The following is a 26785-nucleotide window of genomic DNA, read 5'->3' as shown; positions in this document are numbered from 1 at the left end:
GTGGCCTTCCAGCATGGGCTGTGTGGTTTGGCACATCACTCTTGAGTGTGCTAAATTTCTGCTGGTCTCACCTTTGTTGCAAACTTCATTCTCAAGGTCCAGTTATAGCTGGGTGTTCCACTCCTGATGACTCACTTTTTCTCTGAATATAAACAGATCAGCTGCTAACACTGATGATTTCTATTTCAGGAAGACAACTCACCAATGTCTTTTAAGAAAGAGTTTCTCTTAAGACACAACACAGAGAAAGAAGGTATGTTGAGTAGATGTTGAAGAAATAGAAATGTCTCTAGTCTGTAATAATTCAACCGTGGGTGAGGATACTTGTGAGATCCTGTTGTCAACAGCTAGTCAAATTTGTCTCCTGGGATATAGTTAAAATATGCATAGAACACTTGATAGAGAAAAGGTCTCATTTCCTGAAACCCCCTAAACTCCCCGTAATAATACCACCACCAAATTATAAATTCTTCTCCTAAATTTTCTCATAACTAGTTATAATCATAATTGTTTAGATTTGTAGTTTTAAAATCAGGTTACAAAAGATTTTCGTGAACATGCTTTTCTGGTCGCATATTACCATGAAGAGCAGGGAAATGATACATCACAGTGTGAAATGGCACGGTGCCTTGCAGATTACAAAAATGGACGTGTCACCTTCCTCTTTTGATGATGTAAGTTGGCTATTTTACAGATGGAGAAACTGAGGCTTCGCGAGGGTGGGTATCCTTCCCCAGGTCACAGGGTCGTTTGCCACATCACTGGACCTGTCATGTTTTGGCCAGAACTCTCTTCCAGGGTGTGTCGTCTGAAGCCTGGGCCTTGTATCCATGGGAAGGGACAGAAACCCTGCAGTTAGCCTTGCGCCGTGGCTCAGATGTCCATCAAAAAGCCATATGCTCCTCAGATGTAATTTAGTCCTCAGACGAAGCAGTGCAGCTCTTTGTTCCTTGACTGTGGTGATCACAGGCCTGTGAGATATGCGTCCTGTGCGATCAGCGGTAGTGGGGTTTTCTGAACCCGTGTCCCGTGAGATCAGCGGGTAGTGGGGTTTTCTGAACCCGTGTCCCGTGAGATCAGCAGGTAGTGGGGTTTTCTGAACCCGTGTCCCGTGAGATCAGCGGGTAGTGGGGTTTTCTGAACCCGTGTCCCGTGAGATCAGCGGGTAGTGGGGTTTTCTGAACCCGTGTCCCATGAGATCAGCGGGTAGTGGGGTTTTCTGAACCCGTGTCCCGTGAGATCAGCAGGTAGTGGGGTTTTCTGAATCCTTGTCCTGTGAGATCAGCTGGTAGTGGGGTTTCTCTAACACCCCGTTCCTTTCCTTCCCTTCTTTGGGGCTCTATGTGTGAGGGCCCGAGACGGTTCCCCTTGAAGAAGAGGGGTTTGCCAGCGGGAGAGGTGGCGGGGTTTCTGTCAGCTGGCAGGCAGGGGGATGCGCCCGGACTCCCCGGTCCTGTGAGCCCCTGTCCTCCAGCCCCCCTCGGTCCATCACAGCTCGGTAGCCGACTCCTTTAGCTCACATGCGTGGTTAAAATTAGACTAAACCAACCCCAAGGGGAGCATGGGAGGACAGGGAGGTCTGAAAGAACAGACGGAGGCTTTTCAGTGGCAGTGGCCACACACACGTCTTGCTGGGCACCAGGAGGCAGGGCCACCAGGAGCTGGGGAGGGACAGCGTCTGGGGACCAGCGAGGCAGATTCAAGGGAGGGATGGTTTTCAGGCTCCGAGGCAGTGGCGAGTTCTTTGGGGAAGTGACCTTTCGTGCTGCTTCTCATTTGTGGCCTGGGGGGACGAACAGACAGAGGGGGACAGGCTCAGTGACCCTTTGGGATGACATTTTGGCTTTCAGTTTTAAAAGTTCGTTGTAACTGTCAATGCCCCACGATCAAAATCTCTCAACGACAATTTCCACTGAATGCGAGGGAAATAGAATTTCCATTGAATTTGCTGGTAAACCACTTATCGATATGTTTCTTCTGAAACACCTGGTGGGAGCGATTAAAATGTATGAGACTATATTTTCTGGAATGATTCATTCAAGTATCATTTTTAAACAGTGGATATTAAAAAAGTTTCTAAAATATCAAATGTAAGAGTATTTTTAATCATAATAATCAAATCAAGAGATAAAAAACGGTGGACGTTGAGTTAGAAAAGTGAGAGCTTGCACAACTTAAATGCACTCAAGTTTTTTATATGGTGTTTTTTCCTATAAGAGGATTTTCCCATACCTCATAAACGTTTACTAACACCAATAATTTATTTTACCTAACATTTATTGTGAAGAATGAAATGTTAAAAAATAAAAGCCATTTTTTGACCAGTGTGTGTGTGTGTGTGTGTGTGTGTGTGTAAAAATTTCCATTGAATTTGAGGGAAACATCTGTCTACCTTTTGATATGCTACCCTTCTTGGTACTTAAGAGAAAAAAAATCATCATTCATAAATGCCAATAAATGATGAGAGTTTTTTGTTTTTTTTTTTTGTTTTTTTGTTTTTTTTTACCAGAGGCACATGGAGATTCCCAGGGCAGGGGTCCAATCGGAGCTGTAGCCACCTGCCTATGCCAAAAGCACAGCAACGCGGGATCCGAGCCTCGTCTGTGACCTACACCACGGCTCACGGCAATGCCGGATCCATAACCCACTGAGTGAGGCCAGGGATCAAACCCTCATTGTTATGGTTCCTAGTCGGATTCGTTAACCACTGAGCCACGACAGGAACTCTTAGAGAAGAATATTTTGTTTTCAAAAGGAGTTTATAAAGTGGATCCCCCAGATATTAAAGTGTGAAGGTGGGGTTTGCACCCCAGGGAGTAGAGGGACCCACAGCGCCACCTAGTGACCAGAAGGAACCCTGGCGGGCGTCGCAAGTCTGACGCAAAAGCGGGTCCATTTGGTTTAGTGTCCTCTAAGTCCCTGCTTCTCTCTCCTTTTTGTTACCTGGCGTTTAGTAGAAGGATGCTCCTCACGTGACGTTCACCCCAGAGAGAGATCTTTATGGGCGGGTCTAAGCCGTCTTCCCTTCCGGCGCCTCCTGGGCCCTTTCCCTGCCGTCGAAGGACCCGAGGACTTGAGCTGCTGGCTCTCACAGATGCAAGGCACACGGAACCATCTGCTGTCAGGATTGTTTAAGAACACACAGAGATTGCACCGTCGCTGCACAGGTATTTCCTTCGACTTTCCACTCGCACAGCCTGGCCAGGTGGTGCTCTTCACGGTAGGAGGAGGAAGCAGAACGCGCCCTGTCTCGTCCTTGGTGGCCGAGGGCACCAGCAGCAGTAACGGGGGTGGCAGAAGTAACGCAGACATGCACGCCACCCCCTTGGCTTCCCCCTCTCCCCTCTTGTCCTCGAGGTTCTGCTCCCGTGCCAGGGTGGGGGCGGGGGCGGGGGCGGGGGTGGGGGTGGGGGTGGCTCGTGCGCTGAGGGGGGCACCTCCAGTTAGTTTCCAGGTGCCTTTGGGCTCCACCTGCGAGCTCTGGGCTTCAGTTACCGCTTCCAAGGTCTCCGGGCAGCCCGGCACCCCAGCACGTTACACGGAGCCGTTTTGGTCAATCTGCTCATCCGAGGTCATGGGAAACAGTGGCCGAACCCAAAGATTTATTCGGGGGAAGGGGATGAGCCCATGTCACAGCTCCCTTAAACAATGTCACCTTCCCTAAGAACCTGAGGCAGAATGGATGTGTGTGTATGTATGCCTGGGTCACTTTGTTGTACCGCAGATGTTAGCACAGCCTTGTAAATTATGGATACGCCAATAAAACTTAATTTTTTTTAAAAAATGTGACTTTTCTTACAGAATACACGTTCTTTCGTCTTCTATAGAATCAGGTGCTTAAAAATCTCGGAATTCTTAGCTGCTGCAACACAGTTTCTACAACATTGCTGTACCTTCTATTTTGTGAGAGTTTGCTAGTTTAATTTTTCTAGGAGAATGAGGCAGTTTGAAGTTCCTCAAGCTGAATTCAAGGCAGGAATACTTTTCTATCCTCACTGGGAATAGTTTTTGGCTGTGTTCTGTTGCGGTTATTTTTATTTGCTTTGGGAATTGGGAGGTGGAGGGCGACTCAAAGGGAAGAAACCAAAGAATCAGAAAAAAAAATCCATTTTCTTCCGTTGTGATTTTTCCACCTGCTTTTCTTTGTTCCCAGTTGCAAGGACAAAGCCACAGAAACATGCTGCCCAGGGCCCGGGCCGCCTGGCTTAGAAATCCTTTTGGCAGCGTAGGCACCAGTGGGTCTGCTGACCATTTTGGGGGCTCTGAGCACAGAATTTTGAGGGGAGGAGCTTGGCCAGGCCTGATGCTCGTTCTGCCTGAAGGCTTTATTAGAGGGATTTTTTCCTTTAAGATTTTCGTCAATCTGGCAACTTAGGAATTATTAAAAGTAATTTTTTTTGTGTTTGTTTTTTGCTTTTTAGGGCCACACCTGCGGCATATGGAGGTTCCCAGGGTAGGGTTCTAATCAGAGCTGTAGCCACTGGCCTCACCACAGCCACAGCAATGCAGTATCCGAGTCGTGTCTGCAACCTACACCACAGCCCATGGTAACACCGGATCCTTAACCCACTGAGCGAGGCCAGGGATCGAACCCACAACCTCATGGTTCCTAGTTGGATTCGTTTCCACTGTGCCATGACGGGAACTCTTTTTTTTCTAGCGTTTTTTAAGGATCATAAATTAGCTTGGCTCAGTTATGACCTGTGATGGTCATTCAAAGAGCTGCTCACAGTTGGTGACAGGTTGGGTCCAGGAGCAGGACAGGAGGGCCTCCAGAGGGGAGAGCACAGACCCAGGGCCCGCCCTGCCTTGTGGAGCAGCACGTTTTTCGTTCGAAGCACATCGGGGCTTTGCCATGCCTTTCCTGTGTGCTGTCTGTTTTGGTGGCCTCTTCTGTTTTTTTTTTTTTTTTGGGTTTATTGCAGTAGACTTGCACGCGGTTGTCGTCATGTCTGCTGCAGAGCAGAGTGATTCCGTTGTAAACGGGCACACATCCCTTCCCTCTGATTCTTCTCCCACATAGACGATCACAGAACATTGGCAGCGTTCTCTGTGCCGCCCGGCAGGTCCCGCTGGCCAGTCATTCCAGAGGCCTCAGTGCGCATGTGCCAGTCCCCCACCCCCAGTCTGTCCCTCCCACCCTGCAACCTGTCCCCTTTGGTGACCATACGTTTGTTTTCAAAGTCCGGAGTTTGTTTCTGTTCTGCAAAGAAGTTTGTTTGTAACCTTTTGCAGATTCCACATACCTGTGATATCGTATGGTATTCGTCTTCCACGCTCCAACTTCACGTAGTATGAGAATCTCCAGGTCCATCCGTGTTGCTGCAAATGGCACTTTTCTCGGCGGAGTAGTTGTGTGCGTGTACCCCACTGTACCGCACCGTGTATGCTCCGCTGCGTGCATGTACCCCACCTTCTTTATCCATTCCTCTTGACCGCCTCTTTTGACGTGGGAGCAGCCTCTCCAGCAAAGTGAATCATCCGGGTTTCTTTCTAATTCTCGTGTTATTTAAATAGTCTCATTTCGTGTCTTTGGGGAAAGCTGAGGGACTTCGGTGCCTGAGCCAGGCGTCTGCTTATTCTCTCTGCCGTTTGCATGGCTGTCCTCAGGGTGGCCGTGAGCAGAACTGTGACTCTGTGGGTTCTGTGGGTTTCAGGGCTCCCAGCCCTCCCGGCGGCCTCACCGTCTCGCCCGCCCCTTGGAGCATCCCCCCGCCCCCTGTTTTCTGTTCCTCTCGGGTGGTCAGTGGATGGAGCCTCTGCTCCTGGGAGCTGTCATCTGTTACGTAGACCACACGTGGCATTAAATCCGTGTCAGCTTCCCTTGCGAACGGAAGCCGCCTTTTCTTTGAAGAAGCTGAGGCTGGGAATTGGGCTCTAAACCGAGATGCACTGACCGTTGTCCACGGGGGCCTGTGAGAGCGACACTGCTCTGCAGGGGAGGGTCTCAGCCATGCAGGGAACTAGTCCCCCGACTATGCATCTCCTTTTACCCAAGGATGAGGGGCTGAAAGGAAACCAGGCGGTGCCTGGTGGCTGGGTGTTCGGGCCCGGCTCTCGCGCTGTGAACGCTGCCCATCTCCCAGCACGTGCTCCCGTCCTTTCTCATAGTTGTGCTGGAAGCAGTAACCCAGGCAGCTGATGTTTCTTCCAGTTCTATAATTTACGGCTCTTCTCTGGGAGGCTCAATGTTGGGCACGTCCATTGCGTGATACGCTGTGATCCTCTGCTTAGGGGGGTAAAATGATGCGTTCACTTGCCCCCCGGGGCCGGGGGAGTGAGCACTGAGCCTGCATCCCCAAGGCCTGCCGATGGCCCTGGACCCGCTGTGTCCCCCCTGACCAGGCGCAGGGCCTGCGATCACGGGCAGGAGGAGGCCATGGAGTCAGATGCTCCTTTCTTAGCTTCTGAGTCTCGCAGATTTTCTGAAATCCACGTGGGGGTCAGCGCTTCCCGTTAGCTTTTCTGGATGGAGGAGTGTGTCTGGGGAGCTGCCCACCTCCTCCATGCCGCTGCCCGAGCTGAGGCTGGGGCCAGGGTCCGGGAGGACGACCTGTGGACAGGTGCTCAGTGGGCGCTTGGACGGTGCGGTCGGGTGCCTCCATCTGCCAGAGGTTGCTTGAGGTTGCAACCCAGAGTCTTTGCCTTTAGACAGAACGAAACCCTAATAGTTCTAGAAAACGTGTTCAGACACTTTTCCCCCTTTCGATACTTTCCTTACTATTTAAATACACGTTGTTTATGAGAGTCTAAATCTCTCTTTTTGGTGCTGGTAGAAATAACTTATTTCCCGGATCGTGTTTGATCAGTGTACCAAGGCCCCTCCTGTAGGCCGACTCGTCTTCGCCTGATGCCATGACCTTTTGAGTTTGATGGAATGGCTTCGGAGCGGTTACAGACCAAGCTGGGTTTCTGTGGCAGCTTTCCTCTCTGGGGGTTGAAGACGGTGTGTGTACCCGGGGTGTGTGGAGCGGGGACGTTTCCTTTGCTTCCCGGGAGCCAAGCAGGGTGTATGGACTTCCTCCAGTTTGCAGACAGACAGACCTCCTCCCAGACAGTCCGGAGAAGCTGTCATGGGATCCAGTAAAATTGTTAGGAGGCTGCTAAGATGTGATTATTTAAATCGCTTCAAGAAGGTCTTAGAATGGAAAAGGAGAAGCAAAAAGGAGCATGAAAACGAACCTTCGTAGGCGGAGCCCCCCGTATGTGCCGTGGGAAGCGCGGTATACACAGGGTCCCGGGGTCGGGGGTCCCAGCCCCGGGCCGTGTTATCTGTGAGCCCAGAGCAAGTTCCTAAACCTCTCGTAAACACTGTGTCTTCAGAATCAGCAGCACATGGTGGATGCTAAGTGAGAAAAGTGACCCAAAACACTGTTGAAAACCCCAAAGCCGTTTCCAAATGTAGGTAATTCTTTGTTGTGCGCTTTGTTCTTTTGACACCCCTGAGTTCTCAGGGCGGTTCCAGTGTGTGTGTAGATGAATCTGCTTCTCCTGGTCTGGGGCCGGGCCCTTCTCTGTGTCGGCTGCACCTTCAGCAGGCTCCTACTTTGACTTCCCGCCATCTCTGCTCACCTGGTTTTGGCCGGTCCTCCAGCCGACTTTTTATTGTTACTCTCTGCCAAAGAAACATGCAGGTGGAAGCATGTTTCAACACCGAATGGCCGAAGAGCACGTTCTTACCCATTTATTTATTATTTTTTTCAGGGCTGCACCTGCGACGTGAGGACGTTCCCAGGCTCGGGGTCGAATCGGAGCTGCAGCTGCCGACCTTCCCCACAGCCACAGCAACCCGGGATCCGAGCCGTGCCTGTGACCTACACCACAGCTCACGGCAATGCTGGATCCTTCACCCACTGAGCGAGGCCAGGGATGGAACCGGCGTCCTCATGGATACTAGTTGGATTCGTTTACACTGTGCCACGATGGGAAATTCCGTTGCCTGCTTTTATCATATGATTTTGTTGCATTTCTTGGGAAAGTTTACAGGAATTATACCTCTAGCATAGTGAGTTTTCATTTCTTTTAAACGAGACTCCAATATGTTTTTATCAGTATGGATAAGAGAAGAGTAAATTGCTTATAACAGGACTGCAATTCAGAGCAGGAAAGGACCTTGAACACCCAGCAGCCAATCTCCCCGTCTCCTTGTCGGGTTTCCTTCTGTTGTGGTTGTAGTCCTGCTAATACTAGCACACGGTGTGACTCAGAACATGGCTTATTTGAAGCCTTATCTGAGTCTTATTTTTTCATGTGAAGGAAACGATAAGAAAACGTTATAATAAAGATGACAGGCGGTGATCGAGGTTGGTATCACCAGTGACAGGGGGATGTTGATATAAGACCCCTCTTGGTGTGATGCAGGGCGAGGAGCTGGTCTTGCTCCAGGGCCATTGGTCCCTTCATGAGAAAGTATCAGCTATGCCTGAATTGAGGGACCCCCCAAAATACCCACGCGCACGCTTCGACAGTGTCAGGTCATGAAAAATGGAAGGACTGAGACACTGTAAGGATTGGAGGGTGACCTGAGAGGGGTCTAGTGTCCGTGGTCATGACGAGGTCCAGGTGTGGTCATGGGAGGGAAAGAGCACAGGGCCTTGGATGGGGGGACATCAGGGAACTGAGAAGCCGTGGCTGGAAGGTCTTTCTCAAGTGGCCGTTGAGATCCCCAAGGATGATGACAGGGGCTGTGTCAGCGAGAGAGATGGACCCAAGGGCTCAGGTGGTCAAGGAGAGAGGGCATGGCTACTGCAAGGAGGGAGGGGGGTGGGATCTCTTGACCTAAATGCCAGAGAGGCTGAGGGCTTCAAGGGGAGGAAGGGAGAGGAAGGGACAAGCAGCCCTCCCTCGAGAAGGCTGCTAGGGAGCCCGGGTCCTCAGGAGAAGCCGAAGTGGGTGGTTTTTCCTGTCGGGCACATGGGCGTCTGTACACCCGAGCCAGCCACCTGCCTCCAGGGGTTTAACCCGAGGCTGGAAAGCCGTGGATAAGTTCTCATCATAAACTCCCGACACCGTGCAGGTTCCGACCTCCGGCAACAAGTGGTGGGTCTGTGACTTACATTTGTTTCCCACTTGGGGACCTTGTCTCTCTTCTCCAAATTTTCTGTGATGAGCAGTACACTTGAATATAGAACATTGGAATTATTTTAAGAATGAAGATAATTATCCTGGTTTCATTGGGTTAATCTGATTCCAAGTCTCCAGTCGGGACCCTCAAACCAGTCGGAGATTTTGTGAATTCAAACTGCTTTTTGATTTAGTTTGTAATCTCCCAAGAGGACCTGGTCAGTGTCTTTGCTGACTTATTTAAAAACGCGCTAGCCCGCAGAGAAACCAGATGACTGCATAATAGTTACCAGGTACAAACAGTAAATGTGGTCTAACTTTCTGCCGTTTCACAGCGTCTTCATACTTTAAACTGAAACATTAGGTGAATCAGTGCAAACTGGAGCCTGACGTCGTAATTCGTAACGCACAGCGGCCGCAGGGTCTGGCCGTCACGGAAAGATGTGGAGACGAAGACCAGTTTTCAAAGCGAGTGTCGATGACATGCTTAGAATAGGCCCGCGTTCCATTAGACTTTCAGACGGGTGTTGGGGACTCTTCTTGGACCCAGGCAGTGGCTTTTCTGATGTCATCCAGCTGTTGGGCTTCCGGGTGGCCTCTGACCTCCCACGATTGTCCTCAAAACCCGCCTTCTTCTGAAACTCCTCGTTCTTGTTTGTTTCTTCTCTGCTCCAACTTTCAGATCCCCTGCGGCTGCTGCTCTCCAGTCAAGGGTCCTAACGGCGTCTGGAATCTCCTCCGTGGCCGTCAGCCACCCCCACCCTGCTCCGTGCCCCCAGCAGCTTTTGCGCTGCTTCTTACGTGCCAGCCTGTCAGGTCTTCCGAATCGAATTGCTTTGGTCTAGTTATTTGGCTCCCAGGTTGCACGTGACGGGAGCGCTTATCAGCAAGAACATTGCTGCGTGAAGTATCTCGGTGAAACTCTACACCCAGAAGCCTTGGGGAGTGTCTATCCTTGATGCAATAAATATTTTCATGCCACGTTGGGAAATTGGCAGAGACGTCCATAAACTTAAAAAATACCTAAAATCAAAGCAGAATTGTCGGCGAAGATGTCACAGGGCAGATCTGCAGAAGTTTTGTTGCATTTGCTTATGTTGTGTTTGTGCACACGAGTGCGTTTTACCCTGCGTATTGGTGCAAGTTACGCATTTCTAATTTGAGTATTTTTCATGGCAGACTGAATATGCTGTCTTTACTGCTCTTTGCTGTTGAGGTTTTGACAAGCAGCTGCTCTGTACACTGAGAACCTTCTCTGGGTGTTGGAGGGAGAGCAGCCAACACCTGCATCTCACCCCGAGCTGGTCTAACTGGCGGGATGCTGTTACTTGATAAATCTTGTATGGAGCAAAGGAAATGCCAACATATGTCCCCAGCTTCCCACTGTGAAGCTGCATGAGGAAGGAGTTAAAAAAATCCTTAGCTAAAATATGCTTTTTTTCTTAGAGGAAGAAAAATAAGATCAAAATTCTGTTGCCCTGTCATCTCAGCAGCTACAATTGGGATGGTGTTGGCTTGACTGCCTGTATAATAATGCATGATTGTACTCAAAACATCCCTAAATGTTCTCTAAACCGGTCAGCGTGGTGACATTCTGGTAATTCCTTTAGCTGTAGATCTTACTACAGAATCTCATAGTATGTAATGAACTTTGGTCAGTTTATTAATATCTGGGTTTTCCTTTTTTTTTCTTTTTTTTTTTAGCTTCTCTCAAGAACCTTAGCAAGAATCAGAAAGCGGTTTCAGTTCCTGGTAAGAGAGTGATTATTGGTGGTCATTTGTGGGGCGCGTGTGAGCCTGTGTGCTTGTCGCTGTCCTTGGGAGGTAGCCCTGAAACTGTGTGCCACGCCCCCTGCTGGGAGACCCCCGGAACTTCCATTTGGGGGCAGCCGCCCCCTCAGCTTGTCTGGCTCTGAACAAAAGCTTACACGTTGATAACTGAGTTCCGATCTCTCCAAACCTTCTTTCATGTGGCACCTTGTTTAGGTGGGTGGACAGATGAGGTTTTACTCACCGCGTGGTGACACTGTGACAGCCAGCAGTGCAGTCGGGGCAGACTTTTCAGTGTTCAATTATGCAATTATTTTAAGATTTGACTGCATTTATCTTTGTAACATTTTGTAAAAAAGGAGAGGAGAGGGAAAAAACCTCTTACAAAGTTGTGGTACCAAGTGCAGATTTCAGATCTGAGACGTCAGACAAATATGGAAATTCTTTGGTGCACCGAAGTGACATATTTTTGGCCTTATTTAGGGGCCTGTTGGATTATGGGTTCAGTTCTGAAAGAAGACAATATAGAACACGTGTGCAATGCCAGAAATACCTCATTGGCGATGACATTTAAAAGGCAAATTGAATTCAGGGATTTTCGAAATGCATTTTATCACATCGCAATGCAGTGATGTTATTTTATATTCATGTTTAATGAAATTTTATATTAAATAGTATGGTGACCTACTATTCATATGAACACCTTTTAGTATCTTAAAACCATGTTTAATTTTGCACATTCTAATTTAATGTCCTTGGAAATGCTTCACGTGTGGGGCTATGGGCCGCTGGTCCATATGCCATTATTGCCTTTTTTTCATTTATCAAACATTTTCTGACTACCTTCCATGTGCCAGGCTGAGCTGGGAGCTTGGGAAACAAAGACGAGTCAGATGCAACCCTTGTTCCCAGGTTGCCCCCCAGGTCTCGTAGGGGAGACAGACTTAAATGAAAGCAGAGGATGAGCCCCAGTGCAGGAGGGAGCCTGTAGGGGGCGCCAGACTAGCACGTGCGCAGTGAGCGGCCTCGGGCCTTCCTGCGGGTTTGCCCAGGGCGGTTTCAACTCCTGGCTCTCACCAGCTGGGCCTTTCATGTCCGTATAATGGTATATTTCCTGTGACAGTTTTTAGTTTTTCTTCTGTAATCCCTTCTTTTCTTTGGTCTTTAAACTTTTTGTGATAAGCATCATATGATGTGTACAGTTTGCCCTCTGTGTCCGTGGGTGCCATACCCATGGATTCAACTGACTGCAGATCCAAAATATTTTTTAAAAGTTCCAGAAAGTTCTGAAAGGCACAACTTTACTTTGCCACGTGCAGGTGACGAGTTAACCGTATTTACAACGGTTTACACGGGAGTTGCGTTGTATTAGGTGTCGTAAGTAATGTGGAGATGAGTTGCAGGGCATGGGAGGATGTCCTTAGGTTGTCTGTAAGCCCTGCGCCGTTTTCTAGAAGGGACTTGAGCGTGGTGGGCTCTGGGACCCCAGGGGCCCTGGAACCATACCTCGCAGACACTGAGGGCGTCTGTTCATGCTTTGCAGTCCAGTGTGTGCTTTCAGGCACTTACCACCATCACCCCGGCATTTCCAGAGACCCATACTTCCGCCTCTATTTTTCAAGCAAGAAAGGACTGAAACCCGGGAAGAGAAGCAGATTTATCTAAGGTTATTCTGGAAGTAGGTGCAGGAGCCGACACTCACATGTCACATGACCCTTCTTTAAACCCGAACCAAGAGAGTCTGGAGCTGCCAGGTCTGAGCCAGGTCCTGAGTGCTGAGAGCACATGTACGGGTTAACGCAGTGTCACTGTCCCCAAGGAGCTCATTTAGATCGGGGTTGGGACCCCGCTGCACGAAGAGATAGAGATTTGTATTGGATACCCTGGAAATTTCCTGAAGAGAGAATGGCTGACTGTCCGGGGCTTGGAGAGGGGCTGCGGGGTTTAGAGAAGGAGCCACAAAGGAGCAGAAGGCGCTGATGAGCTGTGAAGGCTGAGGAGGGTTTGCCAAAGGGGTCGTGCTGAGGAGAGGATGCAGGGCAGGGGGTCTTGGGCAAATGCCTGGAGGAGCGATGACGTGTTGGGGGCGCAGTGGGAACCAAGAGTGCATATTGGAACAGTGTGGGGGCAGGGGGAGGCTGGGAATCCAGAGGAGGCTCAGCTCGCGCGGGCGGCTGTGTCAGTGAGAGTCGGCTGGGCCGGTCCGAAGTAAAGAAGTCCATCCATCCAAGTCTCTGTCTTGACTGGTCAGTGTTTATTCCTCAACTGAGCAAAGCCTGCTGTGGGGTGAGACTCTCCTGGTGTCTCCCCAGCCAGCGGTGAGTCAGGGATCTGGTCTTGAGGCCACTGCTGTCTTCCACACGTGGCCTTTCCTACAGGAGGAGAGGAGACACCGGGGGGGGGGGGTCACACCACACATTAACCAGCTCAGCCCAGGGGGGCACCTCACGGCACACAGCCGTTCATTCAGGCCGAGATGTCTGGGCCCCGCCCGGGTGGATGCTGGCTGAGTGTCTGGCGCCTCCACCCTTGGGAAGGAGGACACTGCCTTGGTGTCTGGCGCTGCTGCGGCGCCCTGTGTGTCACTCTAAGGGTTTTGATCTGCCTCCTGTAGAGACTGTTAACGCCGGGAGAGGCCTGGAGCACAGCAGTGGGCTGCATAGGAAGGGCTAGATTTCTGGGAGAAGATCAAACGGACCAGACCTGGCCACGAAATGGATGTGAGAGATGAGGATGAAATTGGATGAGGTTGGAGTTGGGGTCTGGTGTTGCTCCTGCGGGCGAGAGGAGAGGAGGAGCAGGGTTTGGGGGGTCGAAGATGATAATGTGAGGATTTGAGGTACCTGGCTTGTCTCCGTTTCTGTGAAGCTCTAGCTGAGGGTTCCTTTCCAGGCGTTGTTTCAAACGGTGGTGTTTCCAGTTCTCAGAAGTATCCTCAGACCCCATGCCGGAGGGCACGTATCTCTGTTGGCATCTCGTTGGCTTTGGTGGATGCGGTTTGGCTGGTGAAAGGTTGAGACACCCAGTGATCTTCCCCCTGGATGGGTTGGTTTTCATGTGGATCCTCCTGCACTGAGTCTTTCTTTTTCATTTTAGCAGAGGTGCCTCTGTAACTCAGTGACTGGTAGGAAAGCAGGAGTCTTTCCTGTATGGTTTGTCTGTTTTTGTCTTTTTAGGGCTGCACCTGTGGCCTATGAAGGTTCCCAGGCTAGGGGTCTAATCGGAGCTGCAGCCGCCGGCCTACATCACAGCCACAGCAACGCAGGATCTGAACCGTATCTGCGACCTACACCACAGCCCACGGCAACCCCGGATCCTTAACCCACTGAGTGAGGCCCAGGATTGAACCTTTGTCCTCGTGGATATCAGTTGGGTTCACTAACAGCTGAACCACCACAGGAACTCCCCTGTGGGTTTTTAATTTTTAATCAACTAATGGATTATATTTCTAAATGAGAGTAAGAGTGAGAAAACATGTAAAAGCACCTTGTGAGTATAATATCCTATGTGAAAAATACGTTGTTATCACTGTCATTTTGAAAAATCAATGACATATCGTAGCAATGCTTGTCATTTTATGATTTATTTCACTTGGTTTAGAAGGCTACTCTGTTTATTGGTGGTTTTGTTTTATTTTGTGGACGGAAAACAAGAAAAAGAACCAAATGACATTCTAGAGGAAAAAAATACACCTGTACTACTAGAAACCCCAATGAAAATAGAAGATCAAAGGAAACCGCCAGGGGGACAACAGTCCCAAGAAGAGTCCTCACCAGGACAGCCGGAAGTACAACGTGACACCCAAGCATCACTGGAACCGTCGTCCTTGGGACAGCCATCCCAAGGACAGGCTGCTGACGGAGGTCCTCTGAACAGCCATCCTGAGACAACCATCCATCCCCCAGACAGATGCCCTGGGGAGGACACAAAGGACAGCGAATACCCTGAAAACGAAGTATCGGCCATGGCGTGAAGCGCAACAGTCTGACGCTAGAAAGGATCATGAGGCAAATTAAACGAAAATTAGGCATTTTTTCACATGATGCTGAAGAGGTGTGCTAGCAGAATGTTACAATTGTGAATTTCATATTTTGGTGCCCAGACATAAAGTTTCCAAACAATAAGACCACATGTATCTGGAATTTCTTCTTGGGTCCCTGAGTGCAAAGCTGGCAGGGAAGGAAGAGTCGCTGTGACGTTTAACGCGTGTCGCCACTTGGTCCAAATGTTAGTTTCCTTCTTCTTAGAACATCAGTCCATGCCTGGACTGACGCAGCCCTCCTGAAAATGATCCGTGTTTACATAGGTAAGTGTAATGAAACCTTTCTATTCAGAGTGAGCTAAGCCTATAATTATTATGTTAATGTGTAAATACACGCATACACAGACATACAGTATACGTACCTGTACACGCACATACATGTCAGAAACAGACCATCAGAACCCCATGGAATGGCACGTGGTTGGTGAGTAAGAAGATGGACTCTGAAGTCAGAAGGTACAGTGAGGCTTCGCTCACTGGGTATGTGAACTAGATCTGCGCCTCATCCATAAACGGGAGCTAATAATGACGCCTAACTCATAGGTTGTTGGGATAATCGAGCGTGCCACTGCCTACCTTAAAGCCCTTTGCCAGTGCTGGACTCGGGGGGGACACTGAAAGAAGTTAACGACGTCCTTTTGGTTGTTGTCATTTTTCCTTTAAATGAGAGACGGTAAGCAGATTATGCTACCCAGAGCTTCTGCTAAGATTCTTACCAGATTTGACCCTTGTTAGGAGGGTCACCTGGGCTTCTCGGCTGTCCGAATGCAGATGGCGGCAAGGCTTGCAGGACCCTGAGGATCCGGTTATCAGCACACCCGTCCTTCCCCATCTGTCAGTTGGTAGTACAGCGCTGGCGTGTGGAGGGAGAAGGGAAGGCTGTTATTTCTTCATATTTGTGGTTTCTTGATTTGTAGTTGGACCTGACCATAGAATTTGTTACTCCGTAAGGAGAAAACAGTAATCAAATGGAAACCATCTCCGTCATTTCTTTAGTTTATTTTTATTGTTTATTTTTTTGTCTTTTCTAGGGCTGCACCTGTGGCATATGGAGGTTCCCAGGCTAGGGGTCAAATCGGAGCTGTAGCCTCCGGCCTACGCCAGAGCCACAGCAACGCGGGATCCGAGCCGCGTCTGCAACCTACACCACAGCTCACGGCAACGCCGGATCGTTAACCCACTGAGCAAGGGCAGGGACCGAACCCGCAACCTCATGGTTCCCAGTTGGATTCGTTAACCACTGCGCCACGATGGGAACTCCAGAGGCCATCCTTTGTTGACCCGAGGGTCTTGAGCATTCTCTTGACCTCTTGTCTTTTGTAAAATGAGGGGCTGATGTTCAAGTTGGCTGAAAATCTAGAGGGTGTGGCATTTAGCAGACATTGACCTTGAGGTTTCCGGAGGAGTTAGGTCATTGGTCTGAAGGCACACGTGACCTGCAGCTAGTAGGTAGCAGGGCAGGGCTTGAACTGATGTTTTACTTTTCTTTCTTTCTTAAGTTTTTTGTTTGTTTGTTTCAAATCCACTGAAATACTTAATCTGCCTTAGGGTAGAATTATTGTATGACAAATGCAATTAAATTCTCTAAAATTCATAGCAGTGTTCTGGTATGAGATAGATTCTTTGTATTTTAACGGGTACTTAAATGTTGCTTCATTTAAACTGCTGCGCCCAGGCGACAGCCACGTTCGGGGTCTAGTTTTAGAGTGGTCGGAGTGCTGGGGGTTGTAATACGGAATGACTTCCTAAGGGAGAAGTTCAGTATTGCAGTCAGACAGAAACATTCAGACAATGCTGGGGTATCTTAGCACATTTAAAGATGGGGGCTGGGAGGGGAGCATTGGCAAGGCAAGAGGGGGAGTAAGGGGCCTCTTTAGATCAGCCGGAGTGAGGTGACCGCTAATGCTGAAATCATTTCAAAATTATTTCAAAATAAATTTCCAAGGTTGTTTTCTACATCAGCGTCTGCCTGGCAGCAAACCGTGCCTGGATGTGCTGTAATTAGCTTTCATGTGATACTGTAGCTCCTGGACTCTCAGCATATGCCCCGAACACGGCCTGGAACCCAGACTTTACAGAAATACCAGCTTTTGTGAGGACTGGGAGTAAAAGGTGGCCAGATCACAGCTTTGGGAAGTGTTTTATATAACGTGATTTTTTATGTCTTTCAGATGGCCTGGGAGTATAAACCAATAAACTAAAAAAAAAAAAAAACTTTATATCTATTTCAATCATGGTGCTTCCCTATTGATACGGACATTTTAGCAGCAAGAAAATCATGTCTGGGGTGGAGCTGAAGCCCCAGCAGTCGTGTCTTCTCAAAAGCTAAAGAGGAGGGTTTTCCACTGGTTTCCGTATTGTTCTGATTACTTTTCTTGGTGATGTTTCTTTATAGTAAACATTGAAAAGAGTGAGGCGCGGTTCTTTATAATTAAGGCTCACAAATACTGTTCAGAAATCCAGAAGGGTTTGAAATGACCTGCACAGTCTCCCCAATTCCTTTTTTTTTTCTTGGACTGTCCCTTGGAGGGTATGGTTTCATTTCTCTGCAACTTGGAAGTTCTCACAAAAAGGTATCTAGAAACTGCTGTATGAAGTTCAAAGCATGAACATAGTTTACCTTCTGAATGATTAATTCCAAATGCAAAGAAAAAAATCAAGGTCTGCTGGGAAATGGATTTAAAAATTTATCTACTTATTTTTATGACAAAGGTAATACCCATCTGGCTAAGTGTGAAAATTTAACAGTTTATTTTAGAAAAGATTTTAACTCCAGCAAATAATGTATGCCTTCAAATCACTCTGTTCAGAGTTTGGGGATTGCTTTGCTGGGTACACATTTAGCTGTTAAATGTATTTTGTTTGCATTTTAGTCATATTTAAAGAAGCTATAGGTTGTTTACCTTAGCATTTGTAAAAAAAAAAAAAGTGCTTTCAATAAGGTCAAATTTTCACAGAGACATAAACGTCTCCATCTCCTTTATGTTGCATGTTGTCACGTGAAGAACCTAAACATGTTTTCTGTTAATGATCATTGATGAAATGGTTATAACCATTGACAATAGGCTCAACAGCATCAGCTTCTTATATTTGATGCTTAAAAATTCTTTAGAATTGATGTGCATTAAAACGTGTCAGAACCTATTGGGGTACACAAGCATAAGTGAGAAAGGAAGCAAAAGAGGAGGCTTTAAAAATGTCTGCTGAGGAGTTCCCGTCGTGGCGCAGTGGTTAACGAATCCGACTAGGAACCATGAGGCTGCGGGTTCTGTCCCTGGCCTTGCTCAGTGGGTTAAGGATCCGGCATTGCCGTGAGCTGTAGTGTAGGTTGTAGTCGTGGCTCAGATCCTGTGTGGCTGTGGCTCTGGCGTAGGCCGGTGGCTACAGCTCCGATTCAACCCCTAGCCTGGGAACCTCCATATGCTGCAGGAGCGACTCTAGAAAAGGCAAAAAGACAAAAGGCAAAAAAAAAAAAAAAAAAAAAAAAGAAAAATTAAAAATGTCTGGTGAACCTTCTGAGCTGAGTAGTGGAAACCAGAAGTAAAATGAAGAGTGGAAATGTATTTCTCTTTTACAGAAAAAGATATGACAAAAGAAGCCATATCTCTGCTTCCATTGAAGTAGCACAGGCTACTTTGTACATGAGGAGTTGCTTCTTTCTTACTGTTTTAAAGTTCTCTTTGCCTTTGGCTTTTGATAGTTCTATTATGATGTGTCTAGGTGTGTATCTCTTTGAGTTTGTCTAACTTGGAGTTTGTTGAGTTTAGTGTTCAGCTAGTGATTGGACAGAGATTCCCTTAAATTAATTCAGTAAATCTCTGGCCTTTTCTGAGGGGCTCCACGTGTGTGTTGGGTATATCTCCAGGAGGGCATTTACAGCCCTGCCTTAGTCTTGGCTTCCTGATCAGAGACTCAAGGTCAGACAAAGGTGAGAGTTTGAGGCCATCTGAAGTCTTTCCTGGGTATGCGCACAGCTCTGCACATGTATATGGCCTTCTAGATTCTCAGGACTATATCAGAGCTTTGCAGAACCAACTGTAGATGCCTCATTCCTATTTTTCCCCCTAAAAACTGGAATTTAAAATGTAAAAAATTTTTAGCCAGCCTTTTGTTAGTCCCAATTGGTGTCACCACCTAAGGCAGCTATAATGTTAAACAGTTGCCACCAATTGTTTTTGACAGTGCCCCAGAGATAAGGCTGTTTATACAGAGTGAGCTCTGAGAAGGGTCAGACAAAGAGAACTCTTGAGAATGGAGCTCTTCGTAGAGTGCGAGACAGGTCGGATAGCAAAAGCTTTCTGCGTATGAGCTTTTGGAGGCTCTAAACCCATTCTGCCTTCTCTAGGGGGTGCTAAGCTTTGGTTTTCACAGCTACCATGAAACAGCTGTGAGGTTATTCGTTCTCAAGGTTGATGTGCTGGGGAGAGGGAGTTGGGGATAGGGCAAGTTAAAAACCCTGCAAAATTTGCTGTTTCTACTGCGCTTCAGTTGTTTTTCTTGGATACATGCTCCTTGGATAGCTACAACCCTATGATTAATTTCTAGTAGTGCCCTGAAAAAGAAGATTTTGACCGTTTTTGCTAGTGTTCTCATTACCTTTGTGAAGGAGTGAACTTTTGATTGTCTTTATTTTGTTATTTCAGAAATTTTTGCCTTTTTTTAAAGAAATGTTTGTCTTATATTGTTCTTGAGATGGCAACTGGTGGGATTGCAGATGGCTCCATTTTTGCACCTGTGGCATGTTTTTAATGCTGTTCTCTCTTGACAGAGAAGCAAATCAGCAAGCCCATATAGCCATCAGACTGGGGAACGGCATGCTAGGTTTTTTTCTCTTGGAAGTCTTCAATCCCTGTGTTTGGTACATTTACAGTCTCCTGCAGTTGACTTTGGGTGGGTGTGAGAGGAAGCATTTTTCATCTTTTGCTTCAAGGGAAGGAAGGAAGGAAAGAAAGGCTGAAGCATTCTCCTCTGAGCCGATGATTAAGATTTTTTTGGGGGGGAAATAATACTCCTTATTCTGATATCTTTTCTAGGGAGGAAGCATTTTTTTCAGTGCTTTCAAGTTCCTCAGTTCTATGTGTACATAGAAGGTTAACCGCTCAGCCCCAACAGCTTTTTTTAGTTCCTTTTCCACCTCTTCCACAAATGCTGGAAAATTCTGATCCATGAGGCACAGGTGAGGAAAGGAGCCTAACTCTTCTGCATTCCATTCATAATTTGTCACACGAACCAGGGCACTTTTACGAGTGAGAAGGATGACTAAAAATGGTTTAATATATGTACGTGTGTGTAAAGGAGGGAAAGAGGAATGGAGAGAAGAAAGGGGAGAGACAGACAGACAGACACATCCAGGGGCACATGTTCTCTCTCTCTCTCTCTCACACACACACGTACAGATTTATTGACCACCTAATTAATTTTTACCACATTGGTGCATATGAGATGGTTCTATTAAAAAATAAGTTTTGAAACTTTTGAAAAGTTTTTATGCAAAATAAATAAAGCATACTGGAGTTCCTGTCGTGGTGCAGCGGAAACAAATCCGATTAGGAACCACAAGGTTGCAGGTTTGATCCCTGGCCTTGCTCAGTGGGTTAAGGATCTGGTGTTGCCGTGAGCCACGGTGTAGGTTGCAGACGTGGTTCAGATCCCACGTTGCTGTGGCTGTGGTGTAGGCTGGCAGCTGTAGCTCCGATCAGACCCCTAGCCTGGGAACCTCCATGTGCGGTGGGTGCGGCCCCAAAAAGCAAAAGAAAAAAAAGCATATCTATGTGCATTAAAATAAAATAGGGTTTTTGATATTGATTATCTGAACTTAAAAAAAAGTGGAATAATCATTCATGTGCGTTAATTGCATTCCTAAAATTATGTTTATTTCCTACTATGTCCCTGGTATTTTTAAAATTTGCTTTTAATATGGTCTAATTATTTTTAATTTCTCTTAATCTTCTTCAGAGTAATATTTTGTGGTTAATACATTTGAAATTTCCGACGCCTTCAATGGAATCATCTTTATGCATTATTGTATTTTCAATCCAGAAAGCCTTCTCTCTATAGAGGTGCTGAGGTTATGTGGCCGTACAAATAGAGAGAACTGGGCACTCTGAGTGGGGGCTGGGCTCTCATCTGTGTCTGAAGCCCAGACTTTGTGAGGTAACCGAAGCTTTGAGCCTTGTCTGCTTGCTTCATGGATCTCAGGTGAGTCCAGGTATAGGGTAGGCAAGTTGCCTGTCTTTGTTCATTTTGAAACAGGCAGCTCCTATTCGTCGACTCCCTGGTTGTTTCCTGGAGCCCATCTGGCACTGCCCAGAGGTGACCCATCTTTTCATGAAGTGTGATGTGGGGATCGTTCAGAAACAGGTGGTCACAGGTTGTGTCCGGAGATGGACCTCTGCTGCCTGTCACCAAGATTATGGATTTTTAAAGCACTGTCTCTGCTTCTTATTTATAAGATTTATCTAGTGTAACCCACTGCTAGTAACTCAACAATTGCAAAGGAGATTCAGAGAAAGCCCAGCTCTAGCTGCACATCGTGGATGAGCTGGATGGTGTGTTTGTCCCTCAAAATTCCTGCTTTATTATTACGTTTTCTTTTTAGGGCTGAACCCGTGGCAGATGGAGGTTCCCAGGCCAGGGGTCAAATCGAAGCTGCAGCTGCCAGCGTACACCACAGCCACAGCAATGCAGGATCTAAGCCGCATCTGCAACCAACACCACAGTTCACAGCAACACTGGATCCCCAACCCACTGAGCGAGGCCAGGGATTGAACCCGCATCCTCATGGATAGTAGTCAGATTCATTTCCGCTGTGCCGCAAGGGGAACTCCTTCAAAGCTCCCACTTTAAAGGAAGAAAGTGGCAAATGCATCCCTTACGTTCTTGGGATGCTCAGGTGCCCCTGCCCCGAAGGACACCCCTGACATTGCAGGTGCACGGCCGCAGCTTCATAGGTTTCATGTGTCTCTTTGTTTGAGGAGTTTGAGGATGCAGGGTGGAGTGTGAGGGGGGCTACCTGGTGGGAAGGGAGTCAGGCAGGAGAGCCTGCAGGGCTGTGCTGGACCCCGCTGCAGGACCCTCTTGCAGGAAAGTGAATTAGGTGACTTTTCTCCTATCTGGATTGCCAATTCTGATTTTCTTTTTTTTTATAATGATTTTAATTTTTTCCATTATAGTTGGTTTACAGTGTTGTGTTAATTTTCTGCTGCACAGCAAGGGGACCCAGTCACACATACATGTGTGCATTCATGCATTCTTTTTCTCACATTATCATCCATCTCAAGTGACCAGACATAGTTCCCAGTGCTATGCAGCAGGATCTCATTGCTTATCCACTCCAAAGGCAATAGTTTGCATCCATTAACCCCAAATTCCCAGTCCATCCCATTCCCTCTCCCTCCCCCTTGGCAACCACGTGTCTGTTCTCCATGATTTTCTTTTCTATGCATTCTGATTTTCAATCTGCCATTGGACACGGGTGGTGTGAATTGTTAATACAAACAATGCATTGATGGGCAGGAGGACCTGGGCCCTGCTCGGCTGGCAAACGCCCCTGGAGGAATTTCTTAGACACCGCTTCCTAAATAGATCTGCTCCAAGACTATTTAGCGCAGAGATCACCAACCTGCGGTTCCACGTCGCCTTGGTGCAGTCGTTGCACACGGCCCCAGAGAGGCAGGGGAAGACCGTTTCTAGAGGAAATAACTCACCGGAACAGCTCCCGGCCGTTTCCTAAATAGGACTGGGAATGGTGACTCCATGGCTTGTTAAGCTATGGATGGTTTTCGGTTGTGTCGCGGTAGCAAGCCTCACAGGGTATTTCCGTGGACACGGTAGTCCACTGAGGCAGCCCGATGCCAACAGAATTCCCCTGGTAGTGGCCAAGCGGCCCTTCGTTATTGCTCACATTCTAAAATATCACCACAGCACGCGAGCAGCTAATCATTCTAGACCTTTGGAAATGTCAGATCAGAAAGCTAAGGGGAGAAGTCTACATATGAACCCAGCATGTGAGCTGCCCAGTACACGCCTAGTTTTGCTAATAGAAAAGACTTTGAAGCAATTTGCCCCCTGCTACAGCGCCAGCAGGGGGATGAAGTAGGGCTTTATGGCAGTTGGCCTCTTCTCTTCCTTCCTTGGAATGCTCCCTGCGTTTCTCATGTCCAGTAAGGGGCCATTCATGTCTTAATGCCAAAAAGTGTTACCTTAGCTCAGCCTGAAACAGACCCTAGTGTGTTAAATCCACACTGCCACCACGGGCAGAGTTACGCAAGCCATCGGAGGAGAGGTGAGTGACTCGTGCCATCTTTGGACGGCAAATGGCAGCACCCCCCAGTGCCGCGGAGGCCGAGGGGCTGAGCCGGTCTCCTCGGAGTGATGGAGTGTAGCCGTCTCCATCTTGGCAGTGCACCTGTCAGCAAGGAGGTATCTCGATGATGACGAGGGGGAGAGTTGGGGTGAGGATTTTGCAAATAAGGAAATAGTCAGAGAGCATTTCTGTTATTCACTGGAGGCACTTAGGAGATGGGGCATCTGGCCCAAGGCTCGTTTCTAGTCCCGTCCTACATCCTGCCGCCTTCCTCTCTCGGAAGTGAGGGGAGGCCCGACAGCCCCGAATGGTCCCTCTAGCGCTGGCACCGCACAGTGTTAGGTGTTTACATCATCTTTAGCCTAAATGATGCACATGCAAACATGTCATTTGCAGGAAGTCTTCCATGCTCATAACAGCTGGGAGTTTGGGATCTCTGCATTTCCATAGCTCCCCTGTTTGGCTGGAGGAGTGATTCATGAGAAGAGCAGAAAACAAATGGTCTGGAATCCAGATAGCTTGGCCAAGTCTTACATGGCCGGGTCCCAGCCGTTAGAAATAATAAGATAATGACATCACTCGTCTCTGTGGTCCAAGATGGTGCGAAAGGAAAATTAATGGCTTATCATTTGCGAGTCCCAGCCTCTATTTTATATTGTTTTACTTCTTTTCCATGTGTTTTTCTCAGTTGCTTCAACATGATGAGCTGTGTTCCTGTCAGTTTTACGCCAGCATTCCGCATAGGAAATATCTCCCGACTTGCTTATAGATAATTTAATTTGCGCTTCCAATTGCTGCAGAAGCTCGGAACACAGTTGGCACTTAATCACCCCGACCCCCTCTCCCAGGCTGGTGACCGACGAGTGTGGGCATCTTGGGATTTAGGGGCTGGGCCCCTGCGCCCCAAGGATGGAAGTCTCTGGAACGGAAACCTGTACGTGACACAGCTGAGGTGGGGAAACAGTCGGGGGACTACATTTCAGCGTTTAGTCTGGTTGAAGTAGTTGCTCAGACCCAGGAGTTTGCTTTCTGAAGTCTGTGATAGTCCTCAGGTTCCTTGGAGCAAGGCTCTGTCGTTCCCACGTGCACACAACCACACTCGCTACACACCCCCAAACTCCAGGCATCATTTAAAATCTTCTGAGGGGAGTTCCCAGGTGGTGCAGCAGGTTAAGGATACAACGTTGTTACTGCTGGAGCTTGGGTCGATGCTGTGGCGTGGGTTTGATCCCTGGCTGGGGAACTTCTACACGCCACAGCAGAAGAAAACAACAAAAACCAAAACAACCCCCCAAAACCCCACAAAACTTCTGAGGTCAGGAGCTTCCGCTGTGGCTCAGTGGGTTAAGAACCTGACATAGTGTCTGTGAGGATGCAGGTTTGATCCCTGCCCTTGCTCAGTGGGTTAAGGGTCCAGGGTTGCTATTGTTGTGAGGTAGGTTGCAGCTACAGCTCTGATTTTTTTTTGTCTTTTTTTTTTTTGTTGTTGTTGTTGCTATTTCTTGGGCCGCTCCTGCGGCATATGGAGGTTCCCAGGCTAGGGGTTGAATCGGAGCTGTAGCCACCGGCCTACGCCAGAGCCACAGCAACGCGGGATCCGAGCCGCGTCTGCAACCTACACCACAGCTCACGGCAACGCCGGATCGTTAACCCACTGAGCAAGGGCAGGGACCGAACCCGCAACCTCATGGTTCCTAGTCGGATTCGTTAACCACTGCGCCACGACGGGAACTCCTACAGCTCTGATTTGACCTCTAGCCTGGGAACTTCCAGTAGGCTGCAGGTGCAGCCCCAAAAAGACCAAGAAAAAAAAAAAAAAAAGAATAAAAGAAATTCTTCTCCAGGAGCTGCCGTAGAAAACCATGGGGTTCATATTATTACAGTGACAGCCTAGCGTCACAGCGTGTGGGTCACGAAGAGGCCTTGGCCTCTGGATCCCCAGGGTGGAGCTTCCTGCGGGGAGAGGCTGACTGCGGGCAGGGTTAGGGCGCTTTCCCGCCCCGCTGTTTACACCGCCCGCGGAGGAGGCCTGCTGTGTCCACACCTCATGCTGCTCCCTCTGGGCCCGGCGGCGGAGGAGATGGTGAGCCTGACACACACGGGGTTGAGGGCCGCCAGCTGTTCCCGGAGCTCTTTCCGATGCTGTGTTTCCTAGATAGCAGGCTGTCCCTACACGCGGCTCAGAGCGACCCCTTCTGCCGTGTGACTGGCGGAGCTGCCCTGCTCCTTTCCAGGCGGGAGTCATTTAACTGAGACGCAAAGCGCCCGGCCTCCTCCTTGGGTGGGACTTCCAGCCTGCAGGGAGGATGGCCCAGGGGCGCGCTGGCGATCGGAGGAATAACGGGGACCCCTTGTCACGGGTATGTGCCGTCTCCTTTCGAAGGGCAGAGTCCCGCGGCCCCACCGCTGTGGGCGTCGAGGTGTCGACTTGTCTCTGCCCATCAGCTTGTCCGCCGGCTGCCTGCACGGGGCTGCCCGCCATGAGGGCTGCAGATCAGTGAAGTCTTATTTTTTTTTTTTTAATTATAATTGATTCACAGTGTTCTGCCAATTTCTGCTGGACAGAAAAGGGACCCAGTCACACACACACACACAATCTCTTTCTCATGTTATCTTTCGTCGTGTTCCGTCACAGGTGACGGGATGTAGTTCCCTGTGCCACACAACAGTTAAGTCCTACTAAGCTTTACGTCCTTTCATCACAGCCATTTGTGCTGAAATTTAGGATGCGGCGTCATGATTTCTGGGGGGTTTTTAAGCACAGCGGCTGCACTCTGTCGGCATCAGGCAGGGAGAAAGCCATGTGGAACTTCCGGGCTTTCTCCGAAAAGGAAGAGAAATGAAATCCCCCAGGAGCCAGAAAGACAAAGACAAATACCATATGATATCACTTATAACTGGAATCTAATATCCAGCACAAATGAACATCTCCTCAGAAAAGAAAATCATGGACTTGGAGAAGAGACTTGTGGCTGCCTGATGGGAGGGGGAGGGAGTGGGAGGGATCGGGAGCTTGGGCTTATCAGACACAACTTAGAATAGATTTACAAGGAGATCCTGCTGAGTAGCATTGAGAACTATGTCTAGATACTCATGTTGCAACAGAAGAAAGGCTGGGGGAAAAATGTAATTGTAATGTATACATGTAAGGATAACCTGACCCCCTTGCTGTACAGTGGGAAAATAAAAAAAAAAAAAAAAAAAAAAAAAAGAAATCCCCAGGAGTAGAAGGTCCGGGGACTGGATCCCGGGCCAGGCCAGCCTGGGACAAGACAAAAGCCACTGTACCCAGCAGAGGCATCACTCAGTGGCCCTTGAAGAGACAGCAGGCACTAATTAAATCAGTGGGAAGGAAGATAAATAAAGCAACCCCACGACCCGGAGAGGCTGTGAAAACGCAGAGGAGCGCCGAAAGGGACCTCAGGGGGCGTCACCTCTGTGTGTCAGAGGTCAGAGGTCAGCCCTGGGAGGCCGCTGGCTGCGGCAGAGCCTGCTCAGATGCCCAGTGACCTGGCCTTCGGCTCAAGCATATAGGCCTGAGTGGAGTGACAGCCCCGTTGCCGTGAGACTCACAAGAGACGTACCACTTTCCTTCTTTCCTGTAA

General features: G+C 48.5%; 1 protein-coding gene across 4 annotated transcripts in view; it reads left to right on the top strand.

Moving 5' to 3' along the window:
* Window positions 1–26785, top strand: part of DCDC2C (doublecortin domain containing 2C) — a 115488-nt gene that overhangs the window by 82173 nt on the left and 6530 nt on the right. Inside the window, exons 10-13 of one of the 4 annotated variants that reach the window (XM_085016179.1) lie at window positions 190–253; window positions 2958–3167; window positions 10768–10815; window positions 14487–14954. In XM_085016179.1, coding sequence (XP_084872305.1) covers window positions 190–253; window positions 2958–3167; window positions 10768–10815; window positions 14487–14806 — 642 coding nt within the window. In that variant the 3' untranslated portion in view covers window positions 14807–14954. Of the gene's footprint in view, window positions 1–189; window positions 254–2954; window positions 3168–10767; window positions 10816–14486; window positions 14955–26785 lie in introns of those variants that run through there. The other 3 variants (XM_085016178.1, XM_085016180.1, XM_085016181.1) reach the window with 3 other exon arrangements.

This window comes from Sus scrofa, chromosome 3 (genome assembly GCF_054392235.1).
Source record: "Sus scrofa isolate SSC_HxYL_T2T_F1_AM1 chromosome 3, Sscrofa_HxYL_maternal_Yorkshire_Landrace_v2.0, whole genome shotgun sequence".
In the NCBI taxonomy this organism is placed as follows: domain Eukaryota; kingdom Metazoa; phylum Chordata; class Mammalia; order Artiodactyla; family Suidae; genus Sus; species Sus scrofa.
The sequence above is the reverse complement of the archived record's forward strand: the minus strand, read 5'-3'. Positions and strand labels throughout refer to the sequence as shown.